The 23,057-nt window shown below is 63.1% G+C and overlaps 1 protein-coding gene across 2 annotated transcripts; it reads right to left on the minus strand.

Annotated features, from left to right (window-relative positions):
• Positions 1-1,548: 1,548 nt before the first annotated feature.
• FASN (fatty acid synthase) lies at positions 1,549-20,416 on the minus strand. 2 transcript variants are annotated; one of them, XM_081270685.1, is made up of 43 exons: positions 20,398-20,416; positions 18,548-18,683; positions 17,812-17,964; positions 15,908-16,081; positions 15,562-15,762; positions 15,202-15,324; positions 14,798-14,913; positions 14,589-14,723; positions 13,091-13,553; positions 12,794-12,981; positions 12,283-12,472; positions 11,750-11,844; positions 11,384-11,518; positions 11,112-11,315; positions 10,863-10,978; positions 10,510-10,682; positions 10,241-10,432; positions 10,091-10,171; positions 9,821-10,000; positions 9,487-9,666; positions 9,203-9,406; positions 8,648-8,943; positions 7,932-8,318; positions 7,685-7,849; positions 7,483-7,601; positions 7,243-7,397; positions 6,935-7,138; positions 6,663-6,813; positions 6,402-6,580; positions 6,209-6,328; positions 5,998-6,120; positions 5,697-5,920; positions 5,421-5,622; positions 5,148-5,299; positions 4,976-5,067; positions 4,734-4,885; positions 4,406-4,651; positions 3,994-4,182; positions 3,636-3,866; positions 3,322-3,536; positions 3,099-3,197; positions 2,555-2,806; positions 1,549-2,482 (listed from the first exon to the last, which is right to left on the minus strand). In XM_081270685.1, exons 2-43 carry the CDS (start codon positions 18,672-18,674, stop codon positions 2,345-2,347), a joined length of 7,521 nt encoding a protein of 2,506 aa, XP_081126811.1. In that variant the 5' UTR covers positions 18,675-18,683; positions 20,398-20,416; the 3' UTR covers positions 1,549-2,344. The 2 variants fall into 2 exon arrangements, with proteins under 2 accessions (XP_081126811.1, XP_081126810.1); XM_081270684.1 differs by lacking the exon at positions 20,398-20,416 and adding an exon at positions 19,956-20,300.
• Between the last annotated feature and the right edge of the window lie 2,641 nt (positions 20,417-23,057).

Below are 23,057 nucleotides of genomic sequence, written 5' to 3' on the forward strand. Positions count from 1 at the left end.
CCCCATATATTTTTCTTTTCTGTTTTTTTTTTTTTTCTGTTTCTCGGGATGAATGATCTGAACCTCCTGATCTTCAGATATATCCTTTCTTTTGCCTGTTCAAATCTGTGGTTGAACCCCACTAGTAAATTTTTCATTTCAATTACTGTAATTTTTACTCCACAATTTTTGGTGGTTTTGAAAGTTTCTATTTACTGATATTCTCATTGTAATCATAGGTCACTCTCCGAATTCCCTTTGCTCTTGGTCCCATTTCATCTCGTTGAGCCTGAACTCACTGAGTTTGAGAGTCAGATTCTCTCCCATCCTTTCCCCTGCATGCAGACTCCTCTGTGCGGAGTATGTCTTGGTGAGAGCTGGCATTTCTGCATCATAGCGTGGTGAGTGAAATGTTCCAGTTTCTTTAAATCTTTAAAAAAAAATGTTACTGTCTCTAAGTCCTCTGATGGCCATGGAGAGAGCTGTCTTGGTCCATTTTCTACTGCTCTAACAGAATACCAGAGACTGGGTACATTATAAGCAATAGAGGTTTATTAGACTCTTGATTCTGAAAGCTGGGAAGTCTAAGATTGGGGGGGGGGCTGCATCTGGCAAGACTTTCTCCTCTTCCATACCCCTGCGAGGAGTGGGGTGGAACCCAGGGGTGCTCTTCCTCTGAGCCACATTCTGTCTTTGCAGCTGGGCCTGGAGTTTCGAGGCTCCCATATTGAAGACCTGTCCCCATGTAGCCGAGCTTGAGAGGCCCTGGGAGGTGGCTGGGTCATGAGGCTCTGCCAGTGGGTCAGTGCACCAAGGGTGCACTGCTGGACCTGGGCAGTGGTGGAACTCCAGGAGGGCCCTGGCTTGGGGAGCTGGTCCCTTAGGGCTGTGCTTCTGGGAGCCAGTGTCTTGCTGCTGGCATTCCCTCTGCTTGGTCAAGTAGCTCTTCCAGAAGTGGCCGAGCTGGCCCCCATGGGCTGGACCTCTGAGACTAAGGCCAGACACACCTCCCCCCTTGCTTTGGGCAGACGTGTCGCATCAGAGGGCGAGAGGCTGGCCGGCACTGCTGACTGGTTGCTCCGTCTGTGGTCACCTGCATCTCAGCGCCAAGGACCTGGCCCTGGCGGCCTCCACCCACATCCACACCTGCAGGGCTGGCGGCTTTTCCCTGCACACTGCCCAGGCTCTGGGGCCTCCCCACCCACTCCCGCCCAGCCAAGACTGCTTTGCCCTACTGTGTGCACTCAGTGCCGCCCTACTGTGTGTGTTCAGTGCATCAGCTCAGGTAAGTGTGGCCTGGGTGTTGCCGAAGGTGCTCTGTAGGTGGGGCCAGTATCTGTCATTGGTGGGTCCAGCCCAAGCAGACTCCCTATCACAGGCAGCTGAGTGAGCCTGGTCCTGGAAAGGTGCCTGCAGGGCTCCGCTCCTCTGGCAGAGCCCGGCTGCACCCCACCCACTCGTGCTTCCCCCGATGGCTGCAGGTCCTGTGTGGACTGTGCTGGCGGATTGCCAGCAGGATGGGGTTGAGCTGCAGCACAGGTCAGGGGAGGAGAGAGATCTGACCAGGTCAGCGTTCATGTGCGGTTTAATTGTGGGGAGGCTTGGGTAACAGGAGGTCAAGAGCAGCATTTACCAAGTTGGTGTAAAAATGGAACAAAATCCAGACATGGTCCCGTACGCTGACAGTTACAATTTCAAAACCCAAGCAGCCATCTGAGTCATTTCTTGGAAAGTGAAGAGCTGGTGCCCGGCGCGATCCGCAGGGCCATGAGGTAGGCCCTGCATCATGGGTGCAGCCGGGGGTGCTGGGGACCCAGGGGCCACAGGCTACTGCACCTGCTGGAGACCTTGTTCCCTGGGGGTCCCGCCCTCCCCTGCGGTGGGCAGAAGGAGCAGGGACTGGCATGGGGGCTCCAGCCAGTGGGTCTGGGCAGCCACCCCTGTGCATGGGAGACACAGAGCAGGTCTGGTGCTTCCTGGAAGTTTGCCCAAGGTGGCTCCTGCCATATTCAGAGTTGGGGTGAGCCCTCAGGGGTCCTTCCCAGCAATACAATAAATATGAGAATTTAAATGGAGAAACAACTATCCAACCAGCGTGGCAAACCCCACACAGATACAAAAAGGCTCAGCCCGGCTCCTGCCGGCCCGCTGGCTCTTCACAGATCAGGTGTCTCCGAGTCAGCAGCTCTGGGTCCCCTTGCCCACCCTGGAGGGGGTGGGCAGGTGGGGCATGTGTGATGGTCCTACTCCTAGCAGCCGCTAGGGGAGGCGGTGGTGCTGGGCCACAGGCGGGGTCCCACCAGCAGGACCCTCTCCAGCAGCCCCTGTGCACCAGGTGTGGTGGGGGCGAGGACAGGGGCAGGACCTAGCCCTCCCGCACACTCACGCGTGGCTCGGCCAGGGAGCTGTGGATGATGCTGATGATGGACTCCAGCCCGCTGCCCTCTAGCAGCGTGCGGTGGTCGCCCTCGATGACGTGCACCGACACCTTCCCGTCACACACCTGGGGGTGGCGGCTGTCAAGCGGCTGCCCGGCCCCACCACTCGGGCGCCGCCCCACCGCCGTCCCGCTCACCTGGGAGAGGTTGTAATCCGAGCCCAGGTCCTCCCCGTAGGCGCCGCCCGTCTTGGCCCGCAGCAGGGTCACGTTGCCGTGGTACTTGGCCTTGGGCGTGTACTTCTCAGCTGCGCGCAGCTTGTGGTAGAAGGACAGGGCTGCGAAGCTCAGTTCCTGGCGGTCCAGGCCCTGGTGGCTCCTGGTGATGAGGTCCACGGCGGCAGCCACACGCTCCTCCAGGCCCTTCAGTGGCAGCAAGGCCTCCAGCACCTGAGGGGACCGGCTCTGAGTGTGCCTGGACCAGCGGCTCTGAGCCCCCCCCACAGCCCCACACCTCAACCCACTGTCCACCTTGAGTGCTCCTCCCCTGCCCTGGGCCCCACCCCTTGCCAAGCTCCTCCCCTCCCTGGGCCCCGCCCCTTGCCAAGCTCCTCCCCTCCCTGGGCCCCGCCCCTTGCCTGCTCCTCCCCCAGCTCTGGGCCCCACCCCTTGCCAAGCTCCTCCCCCAGCCCTGGGCCCCGCCCCTCAGCAGGCTCCTCCCCCAGCTCTGGGTTCCGCCCACCTTGCTGTGCTCAGCATCAGTGAACTGCTGCACGAAGAAGCACATGGCCTCCGCCTCCGCCTCCGCCTCGCAGCCAGGGGTCATCTTTGCTCGATAGCTCTGTGGGGCAGGAGGGGCTGCTGCAGTGGGCACTCTGCAGCGTCCAGGACTCTGCAGGGAGTTGGCCCGTGTGTAAAGCCAGGGCTCTGGGTGGGGCAGCCAGCCTGGCTGGCCTGGCTCTCACCTGGGTGTAGGCCACCACGTAAGCATGTGAGCCGTCAAACAGGAAGAGGCTGTGGTGGGCCGGGCCCTGCTGGGCCTGCAGTTGGGAGCACATCTCGAAGGCCACACAGGCCCCATAGGAGTAGCCGGCCACCCGGTAGGGCCCCTCGGGCTGCACCTGCTTGATGCAGTCGATGTAGTAGGCAGCTAGACTCTGGATGCTGTCCAGTGGAGCAGCTGGAAGGGCAGCAGCAAGCACTCAGCAGGGGCAGAGCAGCCAAGGGTCACAGCAGTGAGCACTGCTTGGCCTGTCCACGGGAGGTCTGGGGGGCTTACCTCGGGTACACTGCAGGCCATAGGTGGGCACGCTGAGCTTAGCGGCCAGGCTGTGGAACACAGTGGTGGAGCCCTCTATGGGGTGCACCAAGAACAGGGGCCGCTCGGAGCTCTGCACCGAGTTGAGCCGTGTTAAGGTGGGGCCCTCGGGGTTCACCAGTAGAGTGCTCATGTTCAGCTGGGCCTGCTGCTGGGCTGGGCTGACCACCTTGGATTTGGAGGATGCCACCTCTGCAAAGACAGAGGCAGATGCCAGCCTGGCCTGGCACAGGGCTCCCATGCACACAGTGCCCTCAGGAAGAGAGCTGCATTGCTCCCGTGCAGCTCTGGTGGATGAGGACCCTCCCCCTGTACGCACCAGGGGACGCATGGGTCTGGGAGGACAGCTCCTGTAGCTTCCGCAGCGTGAGCCGCTGCACCTCACGCATGGAGAGCACCAGGTCATGCTCCCGCTCCAGGGTCTGCCGCACCTCCACGCCCATGAGCGAGTCCAGCCCCAGGTCTGCCAGGGAGCTGTCCAGGTTGACCCCAGCCAGATCTCGAATGCCTGTGGAGGGAGGGACCCAGGGGCCAGTTGGAGTGGGCTATGGCCAGGGGTGCAGAGGCTTGCACCTGGCTCTGTGTGGCTCCCTGCCCCTGCCACAGGGCCACAGCAGCTCCAGCTAACTCTGCCCCTGGCCCTGCAGACTGGCGTGCCCGACCCTCGGTGACGCCCTTCCAGACAGGGGACGCAGGCGCAGCAGAGCGGGGTTTCTGCTGGCAGTGCTCACCCAGAATGTGGGCCACGGCGTCCACCAAGTCCTGCTGGCCCTCGGCACTGCCGCGGGCCAGGGCCTTCTTTTCAGCCAGCACAAAGCTGCTCAGGACGGCGTGTGGCTGGCTCAGGAAGAGGTCCAGCACCTCCATGCAGGAGGTGATGCGCTGGGGCAGCGTGCCGCCGATGACAGTGTCATTGGTGCCCATGGCCTCCAGGACGATGCCCACATCTCCAATGGCACCCCACTGCACAGCGAGGCCTGTGGGTAGGGGTGGGTGGGTGAGGGCTGAGGGCAGGGGCTGGGCAGGGCGGTGGGGTCAGGGCTGCGGGCAGCGGCGCACCTGGGAGGCCCTCGTGACGGCGCTGTTCACAGATGCGCTCCATGGTGGAATTGGCGAAGCCGTAGTTGCTCTGGCCAGCGTTGCCGCGGCCACAGCTCACCGAAGAGAAGACCACAAAGTGGTCCAGCTCAGGGCAGGCTTCCCGGGTCACCCTGTGGACACGCCCGTCATTCTCTGCCAGCCATCACATCCAGGATCCCCACCCGGCCTCCCCCAGGACAGAAGACAGGAGGCCAGCGCACCTGTCCAGGTTCAGGGTGCCGCTGTACTTGGGTTTGCTGACGTCCTGGAAGAGCCCTGGGGTCTGGTTCTCCAACATGGCGTCCCTCAAGACCTGGGGGGAGATGCCCTCAGCACCTACTGCTGCTCGAGGGCCGGCCCCCAGCCCTGTGGCTGCCCGGCACCTCTCCTCACCATGGCCAGGTTGAAGACACCTCCGATGGGCCCCAGCTGTGCAGCCTCCGTGACAAGGGCTCGGGCCCCCTCCAGTGAGCTGGCATCGCTGGAGGACACCAGCACCTGGATGCCCTGGCGCCTCCACTCACTGACCCGCTTGGCCTGGAAGCCTGTGGGACACGGGCCGAGTGCGGTAGAAGGGGAGACACCCAACCCCTTCCAGGGTGCCTCCCTGGGGCCATGGAGGTCCTGGAGGGATGGTGTGTGACCCTGCTGGGGCTGGCTTCTCACCTGTGCGGATCCCAGAGCGCGAGGTCAGCACAAGCTTCCGGGCCCCCCGCGTCACCAGCCACTGGGCCAGCTCAAGGCCAAAGCCACCCAGGCCCCCTGCGATGACGTAGCTCTTGTGTGCCGGGCAGAAGGTCTTGGAGACGGCTGCCATCAGGGTGGGCTGTGGCCGCTGAAGCACAGGCTCCTGGTCCTCCTCGTGCACCTGAGGCCCAAGCGGCAGTTGCTCAGAGGCCTCCGGAGGCCTGAGCTGGGGGCCGGGCGGGGCGCTGCCCTTACCTGCACGAGGACCTTGCCAATGTGCTTCCCCTGGGCCATATAGCGGAAGGCCTGCTCCACGTGGGCCTTGGAGAACACGGTGCGCTTGAGGGGCTGCACCACGCCGTCGCGGATGCCTGCCCGCAGGAGGTCTGCCACTTCCTGCCAGCTGGCGCCCGCATCCTCAAAGAGCGCGTCCAACAGGATGCCGTGGAAGGTGACATTCTTCAGAAAGATGGCCATGCCTGGGGGGACATGCTCTTCATGGACACCGTCTCCTGGAGCCCGCCACCCACAGCCCTCCCGCGGCTGCAAGCCTCACCCAGAGGGTGGTTGTTAGAAAGGTCGAATTTGCCGATTTCCAGGAAGCGGCCATGTTGAGCCAGGCAGCGCACGCTGGCCTGCAGCTTCTCCTCCGCCAGGGAGTTCAGGACCAGGTCGACGCCTGCAAAGGGCCAGGTCAGGCACCCGAAGAGGCGGGTGGCTCCTCCCCAGCCCGGCTGGAAGAAGGCGAGGCGAGGCCGGCTGCTCACCTCTCCCAGCTGTGTGCCGCAGCACATGCTGTTCAAATGACGTGTCCCGGGAGTTGGCAAAGCTGGAGTCCTCCAGCTGGGGGAACCTGGCCTGGAGGTACGCCCGCTTCTCCGCCGAGCCTGGGCAGAGACGTCAGTGAGCCTTGCTGGGAGGTCCTCGCGGGCCAGGTGCTCGCAGAGGCCTGTGCCTTACCCACGGTGGTGAAGACGCGGCATCCCATGCCGAGCGCGATGGCGATGGCTGCCTGGCCCACGCCGCCAGAGCCCGAGTGGACGAGCACCGTCTCTCCGCGCTGCATGCGCCCGCGCACCACCAGGGCGTAGTAGGCCGTGGAGTAGACGACGGGAACGGAGGCTGCCTCCTCCAGCGTCCTGAGGGCGCAGTGCAGGGTCAGCGGGGCCAGCCGGCACCCGCCCTGTGGTGGGGCCTCCAGCACCTGGCCCGCCCACTCACCAGCCAGAAGGCACATCCCAGAGGAATTGGGAGGACACCAGGATGGAGGTGGCCAGGCCTTCGGCAGGCACCAGCCCCATCACACGCTGGCCACAGGCATCGCGGCCCGAGAATTCCATGCCCAGCATGCAGTCCCGGTTGGCCCACTTCCCTGGGGACAGAGAGCACAACTCCTGTCAGCAGGCCTGCCCTGCCTGCAAGGCTGGGAGGAGCCCTCTCCACTTGGGCCCCAGCGGTCCTGCCCAGCCCACCCCAGGCCAGCTCCCGGGCACCTGGGATGGCGTCGGGAGAAAGCTTGCCCGTGGCCAGCATGATGTCTCGGAAGTTGAGCGAGGCGTAGTAGATGGTGCAGAGCTGCATCCCAGGGCTGCTGCCCTGCACGTGCCTCAGGGGCGAGCACACCCAGCGGATGGAGGAGAGGTCCCCCCGGGTGAGGACGTTCACAAAGGCGTGCCTCGTCTGCTCCTCGGGCTTGTCTGGGCACCAAAAGCAGGGCTGAAACAGGGCCTCGCTGGCCAGGGTCCTCGCCCTCCTCCTTGGCCCAGCAGGCAGGGGCAGGGGCACGGTGGCCTGGGCTCACCCTGCTCCAGTGGGAAGTGGCGGAAAGCACCCCAGGCTCCGTCGCGGTATACGTTCATCACGAGGTCACCCTGCAGCACCTTTTGCAGTTCTGTGGATCCAAGGTCCACCTTGGGGATGGGGGACGTGCTGCTGAGGTTGGACAGCAGGATGCACCTACGGGTGGACAGAGGTGTTGAAGAAAACTGAGGGCGGGGCGGGGTGGGATGGGGCGGGCACAGCTAGAGGGCACCTCTCCTACCGGATCCGGTGCCCACCAGGCTCTTTGCGGAGACAGTTCACCAAGCCCACCACGCCTGAGGTGGGGCAGCCAGTGGCGGTTAGCCACACAGGTTGGGAGGAGGACTCTGCCAGAATGCCCTGCAGAATGAGAGAGTGAGCCACCAGGAGAGGTCCCAGCCATGCCGTACCATGCAGGGCAGGACCCAGTCCCAGAGCCCGACCTTCAGGGAGTCCACCCATCGGAAGCTGGTGTCCTCCACGGGCAGGAAGATGGGGCTGTCCTGTGGGGCAGGCCGGCGGCACAGGAAGAGCACAGAGCCGTAGAAGGACTTCTTGAGGCCGACAAGGTGCAGTGCAGTCTTGGAGAAGAGACTCTCCCACTCATCCTGGGAGTGTGCATGGAGGTCAGTGCCCAGCCTGCCCAGCCTGCCCCCCCCCTACCCAGCCCCAAGCACCCAGCAGAGGTACCTGGCTCAGGAGGCTGGGCCCGTGCTGTGGCTCTGAGCTGAGTAAGGCCAGGATGTCTCCAAGAGCATGCCCCCTGAGCACGGCATGAAGTAGCAAGAAGCCTCCCTCCTTGAGGGCAGCTGACATGTTGCCCAGGGCCAAGGCTGGGTCCCCCAGGGAGGCCACAGCACAGTTGCACACCAGCAGATCAGCCATGCCCAGGCTGCTAGGGGCAGGGTCCGCGGGGTCCCACTCGCCCTGTGCCACCTCGTACTGCTGCATTAAGGGGGCGGCGGCCTCCAGCACCTGCGCCTGGCGGTCTGTGGCCGTGTAATCCAGCTGCAGCATGGGCTGGGTGTTGAGCAGAGCCGGGACGCGGGAGTAAAGGTGTCCGTCCCCAGCCAGCACCTGGGGGGAGGGAGCAGCTTCTCAGATCAGCCACCACGGGGCAGGGGTACCCAGGCCACAGTGGAAACGGATGTCCAGGGGCCAGCCAGGGGCACACACAGGCAGCTGCCTGTCTTTTACCAGAGGCCCCATCTGTGGTGCTCCTGGCTTGGAGTCCAGAGTCTCCCAGGGCAGCTGCACGAACCGGATCAGCCACTTGCAGACTGGCATTGGGCCCTGCCCCAGAAGCGCCCCCCTGCCTCCCAACACCACCTCCTTCTGTTCTGCTAGTGGGGTTGGATTCCCCCGTCTCAAGTAGAACCAAGCACTGGACCCAGAGGAGCGCCTACCTCCACCACCTTCATCTTGAGGCTGGTCAAGTTCTCCAGGGCTGTGTCCACACAGGCCTTCAGTGCTATGGAGTCGAGGAGGCCACTGAGCAGGGCGTCCTCGGGCAGCAGGGCCTTCTCCTGCACCAGTGCCTGGCCCAGCTCCTGCTGCAGGTTGCCGTTGAGCTGCAAATGGCAGGCAGCGGCCAGCAGCCGAGACAGTCCCTGCTGTGGGGGCTCCCGGGCCCCGTCCAGCCCAAGCACCGACGTCTTCAGCCCTGGCTGGGCTGCCCTGGCCTGTAGTGCCTGTGCCAGTCCTGGAGAGAAGATAGGCCAGTGTCCTCTGAGCCTCCAGCCACCCCTTAGGCCCACTGCCTGACCTGCCACAGGAGGAACAGACGGAAGGACCAAGACCCGGCTGGCAGACGGTAGGCAGGCTAGTTGCGTGGCCAGCCCAGGAGGGTGGGCTCAGTGTCCCAGCCCCCAGTCCAGTGGCTCAGGACATGCCTGGTCGCAGGCCTTCCTAGGGCACCTCCCTATCCCCAGAGGCACTTGAGGCTCCTGGGGGGGCCTCACCTTTGCACAGCTCCATCTCCTCCTGAAGCTCAGCTCTCTGGGACAGGCACCCTGTTTCCAGGTGGGGCGAGAAACAGAACTTCTCCAGGATGGGGGTCAGCTGCTCGTGTTGCCGCCGTGGGGCCGCCGTGGTGTGCAGCTGCATGATACGGACGCCACCAGCGACCATGGTCTTTAGATGGTGATCCACCACCATGTCAGCCCCTGCAGGACACGCCAGTGAGGACAGGCGGGGCAGGCTGGGGACACACAGGGCGTGAAGCAGGGGCTGTAAGCAGTGCTACCTTGGGTCTCCCCCTGCAGTGCATACACTTTCTGCAGGTGGCTGGCAGGGTCAATGTGCACGGCAGTGATGCGGGTGGGCAGGTGCAGGCTGTGGTGGCCTGAGCTCAAGATGGACATCTGTAGTACTGTGTCCAGGAAGGTCACCCAGTTGTCCTTCCAGAGCAGCTTGCCTGAATTGCCTGTACAGAGAAGGTGGTCAGCAGGCTGGGCCTTGCCTGCCTTGGGGCCACCTCCTGAACCCACAGGCCCTCCATTCCCTCTCGGCTCTGCTGCCCCAGCTGTAGAGAAGGGCTCCCTGGTGGCCATCTGAATAACTGGAAGGCCCTTGCCCACCTTCAAGAGTGGCCTCGAGGATGCCCTGGAAGTGGGGGCCGTAGTCATAGCCACGCAGCCGCAGCTCCTTATAGATGTCTGCCTGGGTCAGGCAGGAGGTGGGCAAGGCCTCAGCAGGGCCCAGGTCTTCTGGGTGCTCGAAGAGCTTGGGGTCAGGGTCCTCCCATTGATAGACCTTCCCTATGGACAGGAGAAGCAGCGGGCCTGAGCCAGGGGTGCAGCAAACCAGTCCTCAGCCCCAGGCCCCAGGCTCAGCCAGGTCCCACTCACCGCTCACTATCAGGCTGCCGTTCTGAGAGATCTCGAAGGCACGGGACGCCTCCAGCAGCCGCACCTCCAGGGGCACCGTCCCTGTGGAGCAGCCGGTCAGACTGGCTGGGACCCTCCCCCCCGGGGGCACCCTGCCTGGAGCATCCTCACCTGTCCGGGGCAGGATGGTGGCCTGGTGCAGTGTCACATCCTCAAATACCACTGGTACCTGCTCCAGAGAGAAGCCCAGGTGGTGGGCCAGCGTCCTCCAGGCCAGGCACAAGTAGCCAGTGGCAGGGAAGAGGGCGCGGCCATCAATGCAGTGATCCAGCAGGTAGTGGTCAGGAGACTCGGGACTGGTGTCTGCAGGGGGCACCAGTCTCAGTGCTTGTGGGCACAGCCAGGAAGGAGCCCACTGCCCAGCCCAGCTCCCAGCTCACCAATGGTATAGACGGTGGCAGAGGCGGAGCTGGACCCATTGGGGAAGTGCTCTGTGGCCGGGACATCCCAGGTCTGGCTGTGGTCCCACTGGATGAGGGGGGAGATGAGGGGGGTTCCCCGGGGAGCCGGGAAGTCCACAGGCGGGAACAGGGCATCAGGGTTGACATTGATGCTGGCAAGAGGGGAGGGAGGAGTGGCTCAGCTCCTGGGGCTCTCAGACCCTTGGCCCATTTCCAACCACCCCCAAGCCCCGAGCTGGCCAAGCTGGGGGCAGCAGAGGCCACAGCCTAGGGGCCATCTGGAGACAGCACGGTGCCCAGTCCCTGGGGAGTGGGACGGGAGGGAGACCCACCCTGCCAGGTGCAGTTTGCCGACGTTGGTGAGGAAGAAGTGCAGGTTGTCTTCGTGGCCCTTCTTCATCAGGGGGATGATGGTGCAGCTGGGCTTCAGGCCCCGCTTCAGCACAGCCTGGGGGCAGGGCACCACGCTGGGACTCCCAGGCGGCTTCTTGGCTGTACCCGTCCCCCTCCCCCGGGACCCTGGGCCAGTGGTGCCACCCGTCCAAGGCTCCACCCCCAGCCCTGCCTGACCCAAGGCGCACCTGCAGCAGGGCGTGGGGTGCGATCTCCAGCACCACGGCGTTCTCGGGCACGTGCCACAGCGCCTCCTGGAACAGCACGGGGCTCACCAGGTTGTTGACGCTGTACTCGGGGGAAAAGGTGCGGGCCAGGCTGCCCTGCCACTGGGCCTCGGGGATGGAGGTGCTGAGCCAGCGGGTGGAGCGGGGCTTCGGCTCCCGGATCACCTGCCGAGAGAGCCAGGTCAGCAGGAGCTCGGGGCACCGTCCCCTGGGCCCCACAGCCTGGCACACACCTGCTTGAGGGCCTGCAGCAGTGACGGGGCGATGGCCTCCATGTAGTAGGAGTGGAACGCGAAGCCGCCTGTCCGCACCTCCTTGGCAAACACACCCTCCTGCTTCAGCTGCTCCACAAACTCGCTCACGGCAGCCTGGGGTGGTCAAGGCGCAGGTCACAGGGGCCCCTGGACCAGCTCTCCTGGGCAGCACCTTCCCATGCGGTCTCCCCACCTTGGGCTCGGAGTAGGTGGTGGGGAGGGGCTTTTGGAAAATGCCCTTCAAAGGCTGGTGGGACCCAGAGGCCTTCATCCTCAGGCCAGCCAGACCTGGCTGGACACACGACACTGTGGGGCAGAGTTCTGTCCCAGAGCCGCATGGCCTACCTGAGGTCCCGAGATGGTCACTGTGTCCTCAGAGTTGTGGCAGGCGGGCACTATGCCAACGGGGCAACGCTGTTTGGACTCCTCCCAGGATAGGCCTGTGAACACAGCTGACCTAAGACGGCAGCGTGGGGCCAGAGCTCCACCCCCAGCCCTGCCTGACCAGAGGACACACAGGCACAGCTGGGTGTGTCCATGATGACAGGAGAGGGCACAACGACAGCCACACCTTCCCAAGGCACCTGCACCCCTGCTGTGCCTGCTCTCAGGCCAAGGCGTCATTATGGGAATGATGTAGGCGGGAGGCTGGGTGGCAGAGGGGCCAGGGTGGGGCCACCTGGAGCCCACAGGCCGTCCTGTGGGGGTGTAGCTCAGGCTCATGGTCTCTGGGGCACCCAGGGACTGCTGCACAGATGTGTCCAGGCAGTGTGGCCTCTCCCTGCAAGACAGCCTCCTTTTTCAGAGGTGCCAGGAGAGCAGTCCCTCCCTGGAAGGTCCTGGGGCCCACGGAGGAGGGACCCACAGCTGACACCTACCCACAGCTGCCATAGAGCCCGCCGGTAGGTGGGCCTCCTTGATGCACTGGCCTCTCCAGTAGGCAGAGAGCACAGCCTCCTCCTGAGAGAGGCAGCCATCGGCATAGCCACAGGCCACCTCCCCCAGGGAGTGCCCCACAATGCCGTCCGGTCTCAGGCCCATGGAGGTCAGCAGGTCCACAAGAGCAATCTGGGGTAGGGACAGGCCATGTCATAGCAGCCCCGGGCCCCATCAGGCCATGTCCACCTCTTGACTCTCCCAGACCACCTCGTAAGAGGCACATCTGGTCCCGGAAGCCCCAGCATGGCAGGCTTCCCTAGGTATCCTCTGCCTGGGGTCAGGACCCCAGAAGCACCCCTCACCCATAAGACACTGAGTCCGGCAAAAGGATCTGCCTAGCAAAGGGCCCATCACTGGGCAGTGGGACATCTGACCTGGTGACCCCAGCCCTCTGGGAGGCTTTGCAATCTGGGAACATCCCTGGGACCTGGCAGGGGACAGGTGCCCTACCTGGATGGCAGTGAGGCTCACAAAGGCGTGGACGATGTCATCGAAGACCTTTTCATCTGTGCTCAGGAGGAGGTCTGACACCTTCAATCCAAATGGCTTCACTGCCTCATCAGAGCGCAGGATGGAGTCGCGGAAGCTGCCCAGGCGCATGAGGCTCAGCCCCATCCTGCACCACTGTGCGCCCATCCCTGTCCAGAGAGCACACAGGGTCACCGATACAGCCACGTACCCTGTCCTCCACTGCCCCTCCAGAAAGAGGCCAAGCCCCACGGGGTTCATGGGGGCTGGGGGTCTCACCTGTGCAGATGAACCAGAGTGGGCGCCGACCAGGGGGGACCTGCTGCACTTCCCGGCCTCCATCCTCGACACCCAGCACAGCATAGCCCCTGAAGGGCATGGTGGCCACAGGGGTGGATGCGATGCTGTTGAGCATGCTCACAAAGGCCATGTCCTGGCCATGCTGGCAGCCCTGATCCAGCAGGCTCTGCACAGCCTCTGCGGTGCGCCCACTGGCCTGCAGCAGGCGGGGCAGAGGGGCATGGGGAGCGGGCACTGGGGGCAGGGACGTGTTGGGTTGGAGAATGACATGTACATTGGAGCCTCCAAAGCCAAAGGAGTTTATGCCCACGATGCCACCGCGGATGGGCAGGGGCTGGTCTACCACCTGTAGCCGCCCATCTTGCAGAGCGGGGATCTCAGGGTTGGGGTTGTGGAAGTGCAGGTTGGGGGCCCAAAGCCCATGCTCCAGGGATAGCAGCACCTGTAACCAGAGAATGCGGTTGGTGGACAGATGACCCCAGCAACTTGTGAGGCTAAGGCTGGAGAACTGCAAGTTCTAAGTCAACCTCAGCAACATAGGGAGACCCTAAACTACTTAGCGAGGCCCTGTCTCAAAATAAAAAACAAAAAGGGCTGGGTAGGGGCTGGGGATGTGGCTCAGGCGGTAGCGCGCTCGCCTGGCATGCGTGCGGCCCGGGTTCGATCCTCAGCACCACATACCAACAAAGACGTTGTGTCCGCCGAGAACTAAAAAATAATAAATATTAAAAAAAAAAAAAAAAAAAAAAGGGCTGGGTATGCCTCAGAGGTCAAGTGCCCCTGGGTTCACATTTTGGGGGTGGGGGGTGCTAGGGATTGAACCCAAGGGCCACCACACCCAGCTCGCAGTCCTTTTTTTTTTTTTTTGCATTTTACTTAGAGACAAGGTCTTGCTAAGTTGCTTATAGCTTCACTAAATTGCTAAGGCTGGCTTTGAATCCACAACCCCTGGTTTGTTCAATCCTCTGTACCAAATTTTTTAAAAACGCAGGTTATCTACTCATGGACTCAGGCCTGCCTCTGTACAGGGGTCCAGGGGCTTCCATGTGGCCGCATGTGCTGCAATACAGGGTACAAGACCCTCAGTGTCCTCTCTGGAGCCCCTGCTGTCTCCCAGCCTGATAGGCTGGAAGCCCAGGGACCGTGGTCCTCCAGGCTGGCATGCCTGCTCTCCACTGAGGGGCCAGCCTTAAGGTGCCCTAGGACTCTGCTGATTGGTCAAGAAGTGGGGATGGACAAGCATGCAGGACTGCAATGCAGGCGTGGGTACCCCAGAGCAGATGCCCACCTGCTCTGGCACAACTGCTCCTGGCCCTCAATCAGGGACCCTGCAGCAGCAGCAGGCCAGGCCCAAGCTCTCCTGCCATGCCCAATCTGCAGCGCAGCCTTGGGAACAGGGGTGCAAGGTAGGAATGGAGGCCACAGTGCATAGATGCCTTGGGAACGGGGGCCCAACCCACAAAGCTCAACCACTGACCTTGGCCAGGGCTGCAAGCCCAGAGGCAGGCTCAGGGTGTCCCATGTTGGACTTGGTGGACCCAATCAGCAAAGGCTCCTGGCGGGAGGTGCACAAGGCTCGGACGATTCCATTCAGCTCCTGGGGGTCTCCCACCTGTGGGGACACAGAGAGTCAAGGTTGCGGCCAGAGGGCCCTGCAGTGGGGGTGGGGCTCGGTGGGGCCTTCACCTTGGTGCCTGTGCCATGGGCCTCAATGTACTCGAGGGACTCGGGGGCCACCCCAGCCATCTTGTACAGGGAGTGGAGGAGCTGCTCCTGGGCCTCTCCAGAGGGGAAGGTCACACCTGTGTGGAGATGTGCATTAGATCTCAGCAGCCTCTAGGCCTCCAAACTGATGGGCTGGAGGCCTGGACACACACTCTTCAGCCAGGCCTGAGGCCAAAAGCCCATAGACCCCAGCACCAGCATGTTGGCTTCACCTGCAGGGCCAGCTTTTAGGCTCCTGGGGCCTCTGCTGATGGGTTGAGGGGCAGGGATGGTGTGCACACCGCCAGGGGCCCCTCTATCAGGGGTGCACGGCCTTCACCTCTAAGAGCATCCTCTAGTCTGGTAGTCAGCGCCCCCATACCCACCTTGCTCCTTGTAGCCATCGGTGTTGGTGCCAGAATTCAGGATGGTGGCGTATACCCGCCGGGCCAGGGACTTCTTGGTCAGCAGAACTGCTACCACAGCCTCCGAGCGGCAATACCCGTTTCCTGGGACAAAGTGGTACCCGAGTTGAGGTCTGGTTCAGCCCAGGCTCCACAGGGAGCATCTGCTTGGCAGATGGCTGCTCTGGGGAGGGGTTACTGGGATAGGCTGGCAGAGGACAGGAGAGGCTCAGAAGGAAAGCTGTCCTGTCCCACTGCCCTGCCTGACCCTTAAGACTCCAAGGGCTCAGCTAGCCAAAGTGACCAGGGAGACCCCCAGCTGGGCCTTCCTGCTATCCCTACCTGAGTCATCAAAGGACTTGCAGGTGCCCTCTGGGCTGAGCATGCCCAGTTTCATGAACTGCACGGAAGTGTTGGGTTTCAGCAGCACGTTGATGCCACCCACGATGGCAGCGGGGCACTCCCCGCTGCGGATAGCCTGGTAGGCGCAGTGCAGCGCCATCAGGCTGGAGGAGCAGGCTGTGTCCAGGGCGATGCTGGGCCCTGTAAGCAGCGGCACGAGACAGGTGTGGGCAACCCAGAGCAGAAGCCTGCCTTCCCGGGCCCCACTGGGTTTCTGAACAACACGCGAGGGATCCAGAGACCCAGAGCCAGGTTATGCCACCTGGGAGGCCTGGGTTAAACCTACCTTTGAAGTCAAAGAAGAAGGAGAGCCTGTTGGCCATCATGGCTCGCTGGCAGCCCACCATGCTGTAGCCCAGGAGCGTCTCAGGGTCCCGGCTCAGGGCCTCCGATGCCTCGGAGCCACTCACACCCACCCAGACACCAGTGTGTGTCCCTCTCAGCGACGCCGGGTTGATGCCTGTCAGAAGCAGCAGTCAGGCCCAGCCCTCCCCCTCCAACTCTGTGGATGGAGGCACAGCCCTTGGCCTGTGCCTCAGAGGAGGGGATGCCCTCTCAGCACTCTACAAGGGGCCTGAATGAGGCGAGGTGTCCTGCAGAGGAGGTGGGAGCTACTTGGGGCCGGCAGCCAGCCCAGGTTAGGGGAAAATAAGAACCAGGTTGTGGGAGGCCATCCTCGCACGTGATTTGAGTCACCTCCCTGGCTGGGTGAGAGGCCCTTAAACACAGCTGTGTCAGAGCTTTCCCCACCCTTCTCCAGGTCTGAGGGCTTGTCCGTGCAGAGGCGTGTCTGGCCACTGCCCCGAAGACCCAATCGTCGCCCCTGACCTTGGGAGGCTGCCCCCCTCGACCTTCATTGGATGTGATTTTCCCTGGAATTTTTTGTTCCCCAACAAAAGCTCACTCCCTGGCGTTCTCTCTCGCTAGTCTCTTCTGTAAACCTCGCTACTGCATTAGGTGGCTGGAGGCGGGAGCTAGAAGCTGTCCCGGAGCTGGTATTAAAGGTAATAAGAGTCTTGTCTCTTTAATTTAAAACTCCCTAGCATTTACTCATGAATCGAAACTTTTTTCATGAAGCCAGCGCTGGTCGTGCGGCAGACCAGGTCACGGAGGAAATGGGGCATCAGTGGGGCAGGCGGATCCCCAACTAGGTCAGGCGGCAGCCATAGGCAGCCACAAGGACAGTGGACAGTATTGTCCCCAGGCAACTCCCTTGGCCCTTGGTATCACTGGTGAGTCTGAAAAACCCACTGGCCAATGAGCATCCCAGCTCCAAGGGCAGCCTGCCCTGGGACAGGCTGAGATAAGGAGCAGCAGGGAGACAAAGGCCGAGTGTCCAGACTGGAAAGAGGGACACTGGACAGTCCCCAGGGAGCTGTGCAAGTTATCCAGGATGGGCCTGGGCAGTGGGAAGCCTAAGGCAAGGGCCTCCACCACTGCTGCTCCCACTGCAGAGGCCACCAGGGTCCTACCCTGCCAGCTGATCCTCATCCAAGGGTGGGCACAAGTGAGCCACACTGCCTGCAACAGCAGCTCTGGGCTGGTCAGCATCCAGTGACCTGAGGCTCACCCCAACCACCTTACAAGGTCTGCCTGCTGGGGACGAGTCCATGCCACAAGTAGTAGGACCCAGGGACAGAGACAGCTGCTGGAGGCACCCTGCACATCAGCAGGGCAGGGCCTCTCAAAGTTGAAGCCAAGCTGAGGCTGCCCAGGGCCTCTGCTGGGGGGGCAGGGGTGTAGAAGCACAGGGGCTACAGCCCTGGCAGGAGATCAAGGCCCCCTTGGCCAGAGCTACCTGCTCTGCTGTCAGCCCCACCCTCACCCCAAGACCAGCCAGGCGTCAGGAGTGAGGAAACTGGGGCAATGAGGCACACCTGGGACACGGCTGGTGTGCGGTTGTGAAACTTCCATCTGCCCAGGGCCCGCCTCCCAAGCCATTGGCCCCCAGTCAGGGTCAGGAGAAGGTGGCTCACGCCACTCGACACTCCAGGCACTCTCAGAGCCAAAACAGACGTGGCTGGCACTTTGCTTTTTTCTCGGCTTTTCTGTGGTGCTGGGGCCTCGGGCATGCCGGCCAGTGCCAGCTGAGCAGCCCCAGCCCTGGCCACTGCAGAGGCAGTGAGAAGCCTGGAGGAAGATTCTTTAACTGTAGGCCCCCAGGGTGGCCAGCAGCACTCCTCCACCCACCTCCATCCACAATGGCCTCATAGGTGACCTCCAGCAGCAGCCGAAGCTGGGGGTCCATTGTGTGCGCCTGCTTGGGGTGGACTCCAAAGAAGGAGGCATCAAACTTGGACAGGTCCTTCAGCTTGCCAGACCGCCTGGGCAGACCATAGAGCCCTGTGGACACAGAGACAGGTTTCATCTCTACAGAGGTATCCGTGGGTGTCACAAGGGGCCTGGAGCCAGAGGAGATAATGAAACCCTGCTCTTCAGTGGCTCTGGGGAGCCACCAAGGCAGGTCTGCCACGCCCAGCCCCACCTCTCAGAAGGAACCCTCCGGAGCAGAGACTGCTGCAGGAAGCCAGGAGTTGTCCCTGCTGCTCACTAGACCCCAGCAGGGAGACCCTCTGCCCATCCTAAGGTGTCCAGGCCAGGCCAGACCCACCATGCTGACTCACACCCATCCATCAGGTAGCACTGCTTTGTGGAAGAACCCACTGGGCATGAGAGTTGAGCCAGCCTCCCTGAGCACCGGGTGTCTGTTAGTGCAGGGCACAGGTGGAGGCAGCACGCCAGAAGGGCCTGTCTCCAGCACCCTGGACGCAGGACTCCAGCAGCACACCTGTCCTCTTAAGAGTCTAGCTGGCCCAGGAAGGGCAAAGTTCACAAGCCCTGCTCGGCAGGCAGGGTCTGGAAGAGCCTGAGGCATAGCCTGGAGCACCCTCCAGCTGCCCTCCTCCAGGGGCCTGCAGCCACTCACCTGCCTTCCACTGCCGGTCATTATCTGTGACCATGTCCACACCACCAATGAGGTTGGCCCAGAACTCCTGCAGGTTCTCCGACTCGGGCAACTTCCCCGACATTCCAGCAATCACAACCTCCTCCATGGTTCCTCTCTGTGGAGAGCCCAAGGTAGGTCAGTCCCTGCTTCAACACACACACCACCAGTGCCTCAGGGGCATAGCAGGCCCTGGGTGAGGACCGCCCTGATCCACTGATGGTGGGGAGTGCTAGCCTGAGGACAGGAGCTTAGAAAGCCCCACGTGGAGACCTGGATCCAGGCCCCACCCTCCCCTCTCACTGGGTAGACTGGTGTTCCTGGGTCTTACTTCTGGCCTGCCACCTCAGGAGCTCTGACCCTTTCTGTGCAGAGGCCTGACCTCGGTTGACCCCACCATGCTGTGCTGCCCTGATTCCCCACCTTCTGTAGTCAGCAGGAGCTATGCCAGCTCCACCCAGGGAGGGCCAGCCAGGGCAGAAAAAGGTGGCGCTCCAGAGAACCAGCAGGAAACCAGGGGTCTGTCTGGTCAACCAGCAAGGATGCTCATCCCAGGCCCCTGGGAGAATGGTGCTGCTCCTGTGTTGGGGGTGGGGGCTGGCTGCTGCCCAGGGCAGCATAGAAGATGCCAGGGCTGGGAGGGACCCAGGGGGGACAAGCCTGGGCACTATGGGTGCCAAGACCTTGAGGAAATGGGGTAAAGGTGGCCTCTGCCAGTAGGACGGGTCTTCCAGCAGGATCCAACCTGGAGCACCACTCTTGCCAGACTGGGCAGGTGAGGCCTCAGGATTCTGTGCCCAGGCCAAGGCAGCAGTGGGCTTTGCCAAGCAAGAATCTAAGTTCCTGAAACATCTGCCCAGGAGCCCGAAGCCAGGGGTCCAGCGCGGAGGATTTCTGCCGCCTTGAAGGCGAGGGGCCGGGCCCAAGGTAAGGAGGCAGGCCGGCTGGTCCGGCAACTTCCGCCAAGGCCTCGTGCACTCCCAGGGCCTCCCCTAGCCTCTTTCAGCCTGCGCCCCGCGCACCGAATTGGGCCCCCGGCGCGAGTGAAGGCTCTGGCGCCCGCCCTCGCCGCGTCCACGCGGGCCGCCTGCAGGCCCGCGGCGCCCTACCTCCCGCAACCCGCGGGCCACGTGACGGTAGCCAGCAGGCCGGCCGATGGGCTGGCCGCCGCCCCGTCCGCACCCTCCCGGTCCAGAGGCCCGACCCGGCGGGCTGCCCCGGGCCGCGGCCGGTGGGAGCGCGTGCCGGCCGGGCTGAGTCTTTGTGGGCGCGGAGGCCCGCGGTCGGCGCCCTCCAGGCCGCCAGGGGCCCAGGAGAGGGCCGCTGCCGTCGCCAGCCGCGCGGTCCCTGCCCGGCCGCCCGACTCCGAGCCCCGCGGAGCGCCGCGTACCTGGACCAGGCGGCAGCAGCGGCGGTGGCGGCGGCGGCGAGCGGCAGGCGGCGAACAGTGAGCACGGCGGGAGGAGCGGAGCGGGTGCCGCTGCGGTCTCTCTGGCTCCCTCTAGGCCGCGCCGGCGCTATTTAAACCGCGGCCATCCCCGCGCGGCCACGCCACATGGGCTGACAGCTTGGCTGCGCCGCCCAGGCCAATGAGCGTCGGGGCTGCGCCCCGGGACCCGGCGCGCCGCCGTCGGTGGGGTGATGCCCGCGCGCGCCACCCCCCGCCCGGCCTGTGCGGGCGCGCGCCCCTCCGCTTCCGTCCCCGCTCCCTCCCGGCGCGGGGCACAGCGCGCGGGTCAGGCCGGCGCCCACCCCAGCGCCCCGCTCCTCTCGCCGCGTGTGCGGCACGCGCGCTAGGTGGGACAGCGTGCTTGGTTCACACTGGGACTAACCGGGGCCACGCCGGGACCTAGCCGGGCAAGCGCAGACAGCCCAACCCCAGGAACCGGCCCGCGTCCCCGGAACTCGCGCCGCCGAGACCCCGCCACAGCCGTGCGCGCGCGGAGCTGGGGGGCGTGGCCTGCGCCGCCGCGACGGCCAATCGGACGCCGGAGCCGCTCGCGTCCGTCCAATAGTGGTGCGCGAGTGGGCGTTGCTAGGTGATAGGGTGATGGACCTGCGGCTGGCCGCGCAGCGCGGCGCGGGCCACAGCGCGAGCGCGGTCGTTGACCCCGGCCCAGAGCGCCGCGGGCGGGGTTACTGTCGGTCATCGCCGCGCAGGCCGCCCCGGGGCACCCACCATTCTCCCAGGAGGCCGCCCGGGGCACGGAGACGCGGGCGTACTCGCGGCCCCGGAGCCAGCGCGGGGGCGGGGCACGGCAGGCTGGCGAGCGGCCCGCCGGACCCCAACGGAGTGGTGGGAACAAAGGAGCCGCTGTCGGTCTCCCGGGAGGCCGCGCGCTTCCGGCGCCCTCTCTCACTCCCTAGTGACTTCTCTGCTCAAAGTGTTACAGAATTTTTGGGAAAAACCAAAACAAAAAAGAGATGGCCCCAGGATTGGGGTCTCCTGAGAGTCCAGGAAGGCCACGGCCGGCCTGGTTAGAGCAGGGGTCCCACGGGCCAGGAGCCCTGGCAGTCCCTGGCTGTGTTGGCCCTTGCCGGGACAGCTGCCTGGCTTTCCCGAAATCACAACCCCTGGAGCCTTTCGTCCTCTGTGTGGGCACCCAGGAGCTGTCTGCAGGTGGCTCCCCAGCACCTCCAAGGGGTCTGACTCCTGCACTTGATCCACACATTGAGCTCCCAGCGCTGCCCCTGCCTCCCAGGGTCCACAAGCAGGGCATAGAACCCCAGGTCCCATGCGGATTTCTGTCCTCACTTCAGGGGCTTCACGTGGCCCCTCCTCTGATTCTCTTCTAATTTGGGGGCCATCTGGAGCCCTGAGAACCCCAGCTGTGTGTACATTGGAGACTGTCAGACTCACGCCTCCCTGGCTGTGGGCTGGCCATCCAGTGGTCAGCAGGGCTCTGCCTCTCAGGTGATGGGGCTATGACCTCAGTATGATCACACTGAACCTGAGCCTGGGCTTGTCCTCAGAGGAGGGCCGCTGGGGACTCAAATCTCTGGAAGGCAGCATTCCTGTCCACGTTCTCAGTCACAGCAAGGGAGAGGCAAAGCCTCACCTCAGGGATGTGTGCCCTTAAGTGGGAGCTCAGGACGCACCCCCCACCTGCCCCAGGCAAAGCTGCATTGCATCTGGCCTGTGAGAGGGCAGCTCAGCTGCTGCTGCTGCTTTTTTACTGGGGGTACCCGAGACCCAGGGCCTCACATGTGCCCGGCAAGCGTTCTACCACTAAGCCACATCCCCAGCCCTTTTATTTTTATTTATTTAGTACTGGGGATTGAACTCAGAGGTGCTCCTCTACTGAGCTACATCCCCAGCCCTTTTTATTTTTGAGACAGGGTCTTGCTGTTAAGTTGCTGAGGCTGGCCTCAAACTTGCACTCTTCCACCCGCAGCCTCTGGAGCTGCTGGGATCAGTGTGCACATTGCTCCTGGCAGTTTGCTGCTTCTTGGAACCCTGGGACAGCCTGCATTGCTGTGGCTCCAGGAAGCAGTGTGTGCAGGGGGATCCTGGCTGTGTGCACCTGAAGAAAGGGATGAAGCCAACAGTGAGCACACAGGGTGGAGCAGCAGTGATCTGCCAGTCATTCTGACCTGGTCTTTGACCTCTCAGCCTGCATTGTGGACCACGCTGCCAGTGTGGGCTCTCCTGTGTCTGGCTGCTTGTCCAACCCATACACCTGTGTGCCAGACAGGGAGAGGTCACTATCCATAGTTTACATGGGTGCGAAGCTACAAAGATCACAGGGTTTGCCAAATCACGCAGTAAGTTGAGGCTGGGTGCAGCCTTGCCCATGGACCTCCCACAGAAGCTGCCTGCTTGGTTCAGAAGGGGCAAGGCTGCTGAAGAGCACTCCATGAGGCCCAGAATGAGGCCACAGCCTCATGAGCTGTGCTATGGGTAGGGCATGGACAGGCCCAGACACTAGGGGAGAAAGGGCCAAGGGATCTGGGAGAGTAGGAGTGGGACAGGCCCCTAACACTCTGCATGGTGGTGGCCACTGTCCTGGCCACAGAATGAGTCTGCGTGGCAGCAGGCCGGAGTGATGCTAGGCCAGGGTTTTTGGTGGGAGTGTGTGTTCCTATGGCTCTTGGAGTAATAGAGTGGACACGAGTGTCTCATCCTTGGCAATGGCCAGATCCAAACATCTCACTGGACAGAAGGCTTTGCTACTGTCCAATGTGGGGTAACGCACTGTGTTGGGGGACCTCCCTACCCAGCAGTGTGCAGAGTGAACACCCCAGCATTCATGAAAGGGGACCATCTGGGCCCCAGGCTCAGGCTCACTTGGGTGTTCTCCAAACCCCTTTGGGGGGTCCTTTCAGGGGGGCCCCTGGCATGGCACTCACTGGGGGCAGGCTGGCTTTTCTGGTGAGTGTTCTGCTCTGCACCCCACTGGGCTTTTGGGAGGGCCCCATGGTCTGCGACACGGCCAGCGTACCGGTGGCTGTGGGTCGTGACAGTGCACGTGCCAGAGCCTGGCCTGGCAGG

The sequence above is a fragment of the Spermophilus citellus genome (genome assembly GCF_964194105.1).
Source record: "Spermophilus citellus genome assembly, chromosome: 17".
NCBI classification, from domain to species: domain Eukaryota; kingdom Metazoa; phylum Chordata; class Mammalia; order Rodentia; family Sciuridae; genus Spermophilus; species Spermophilus citellus.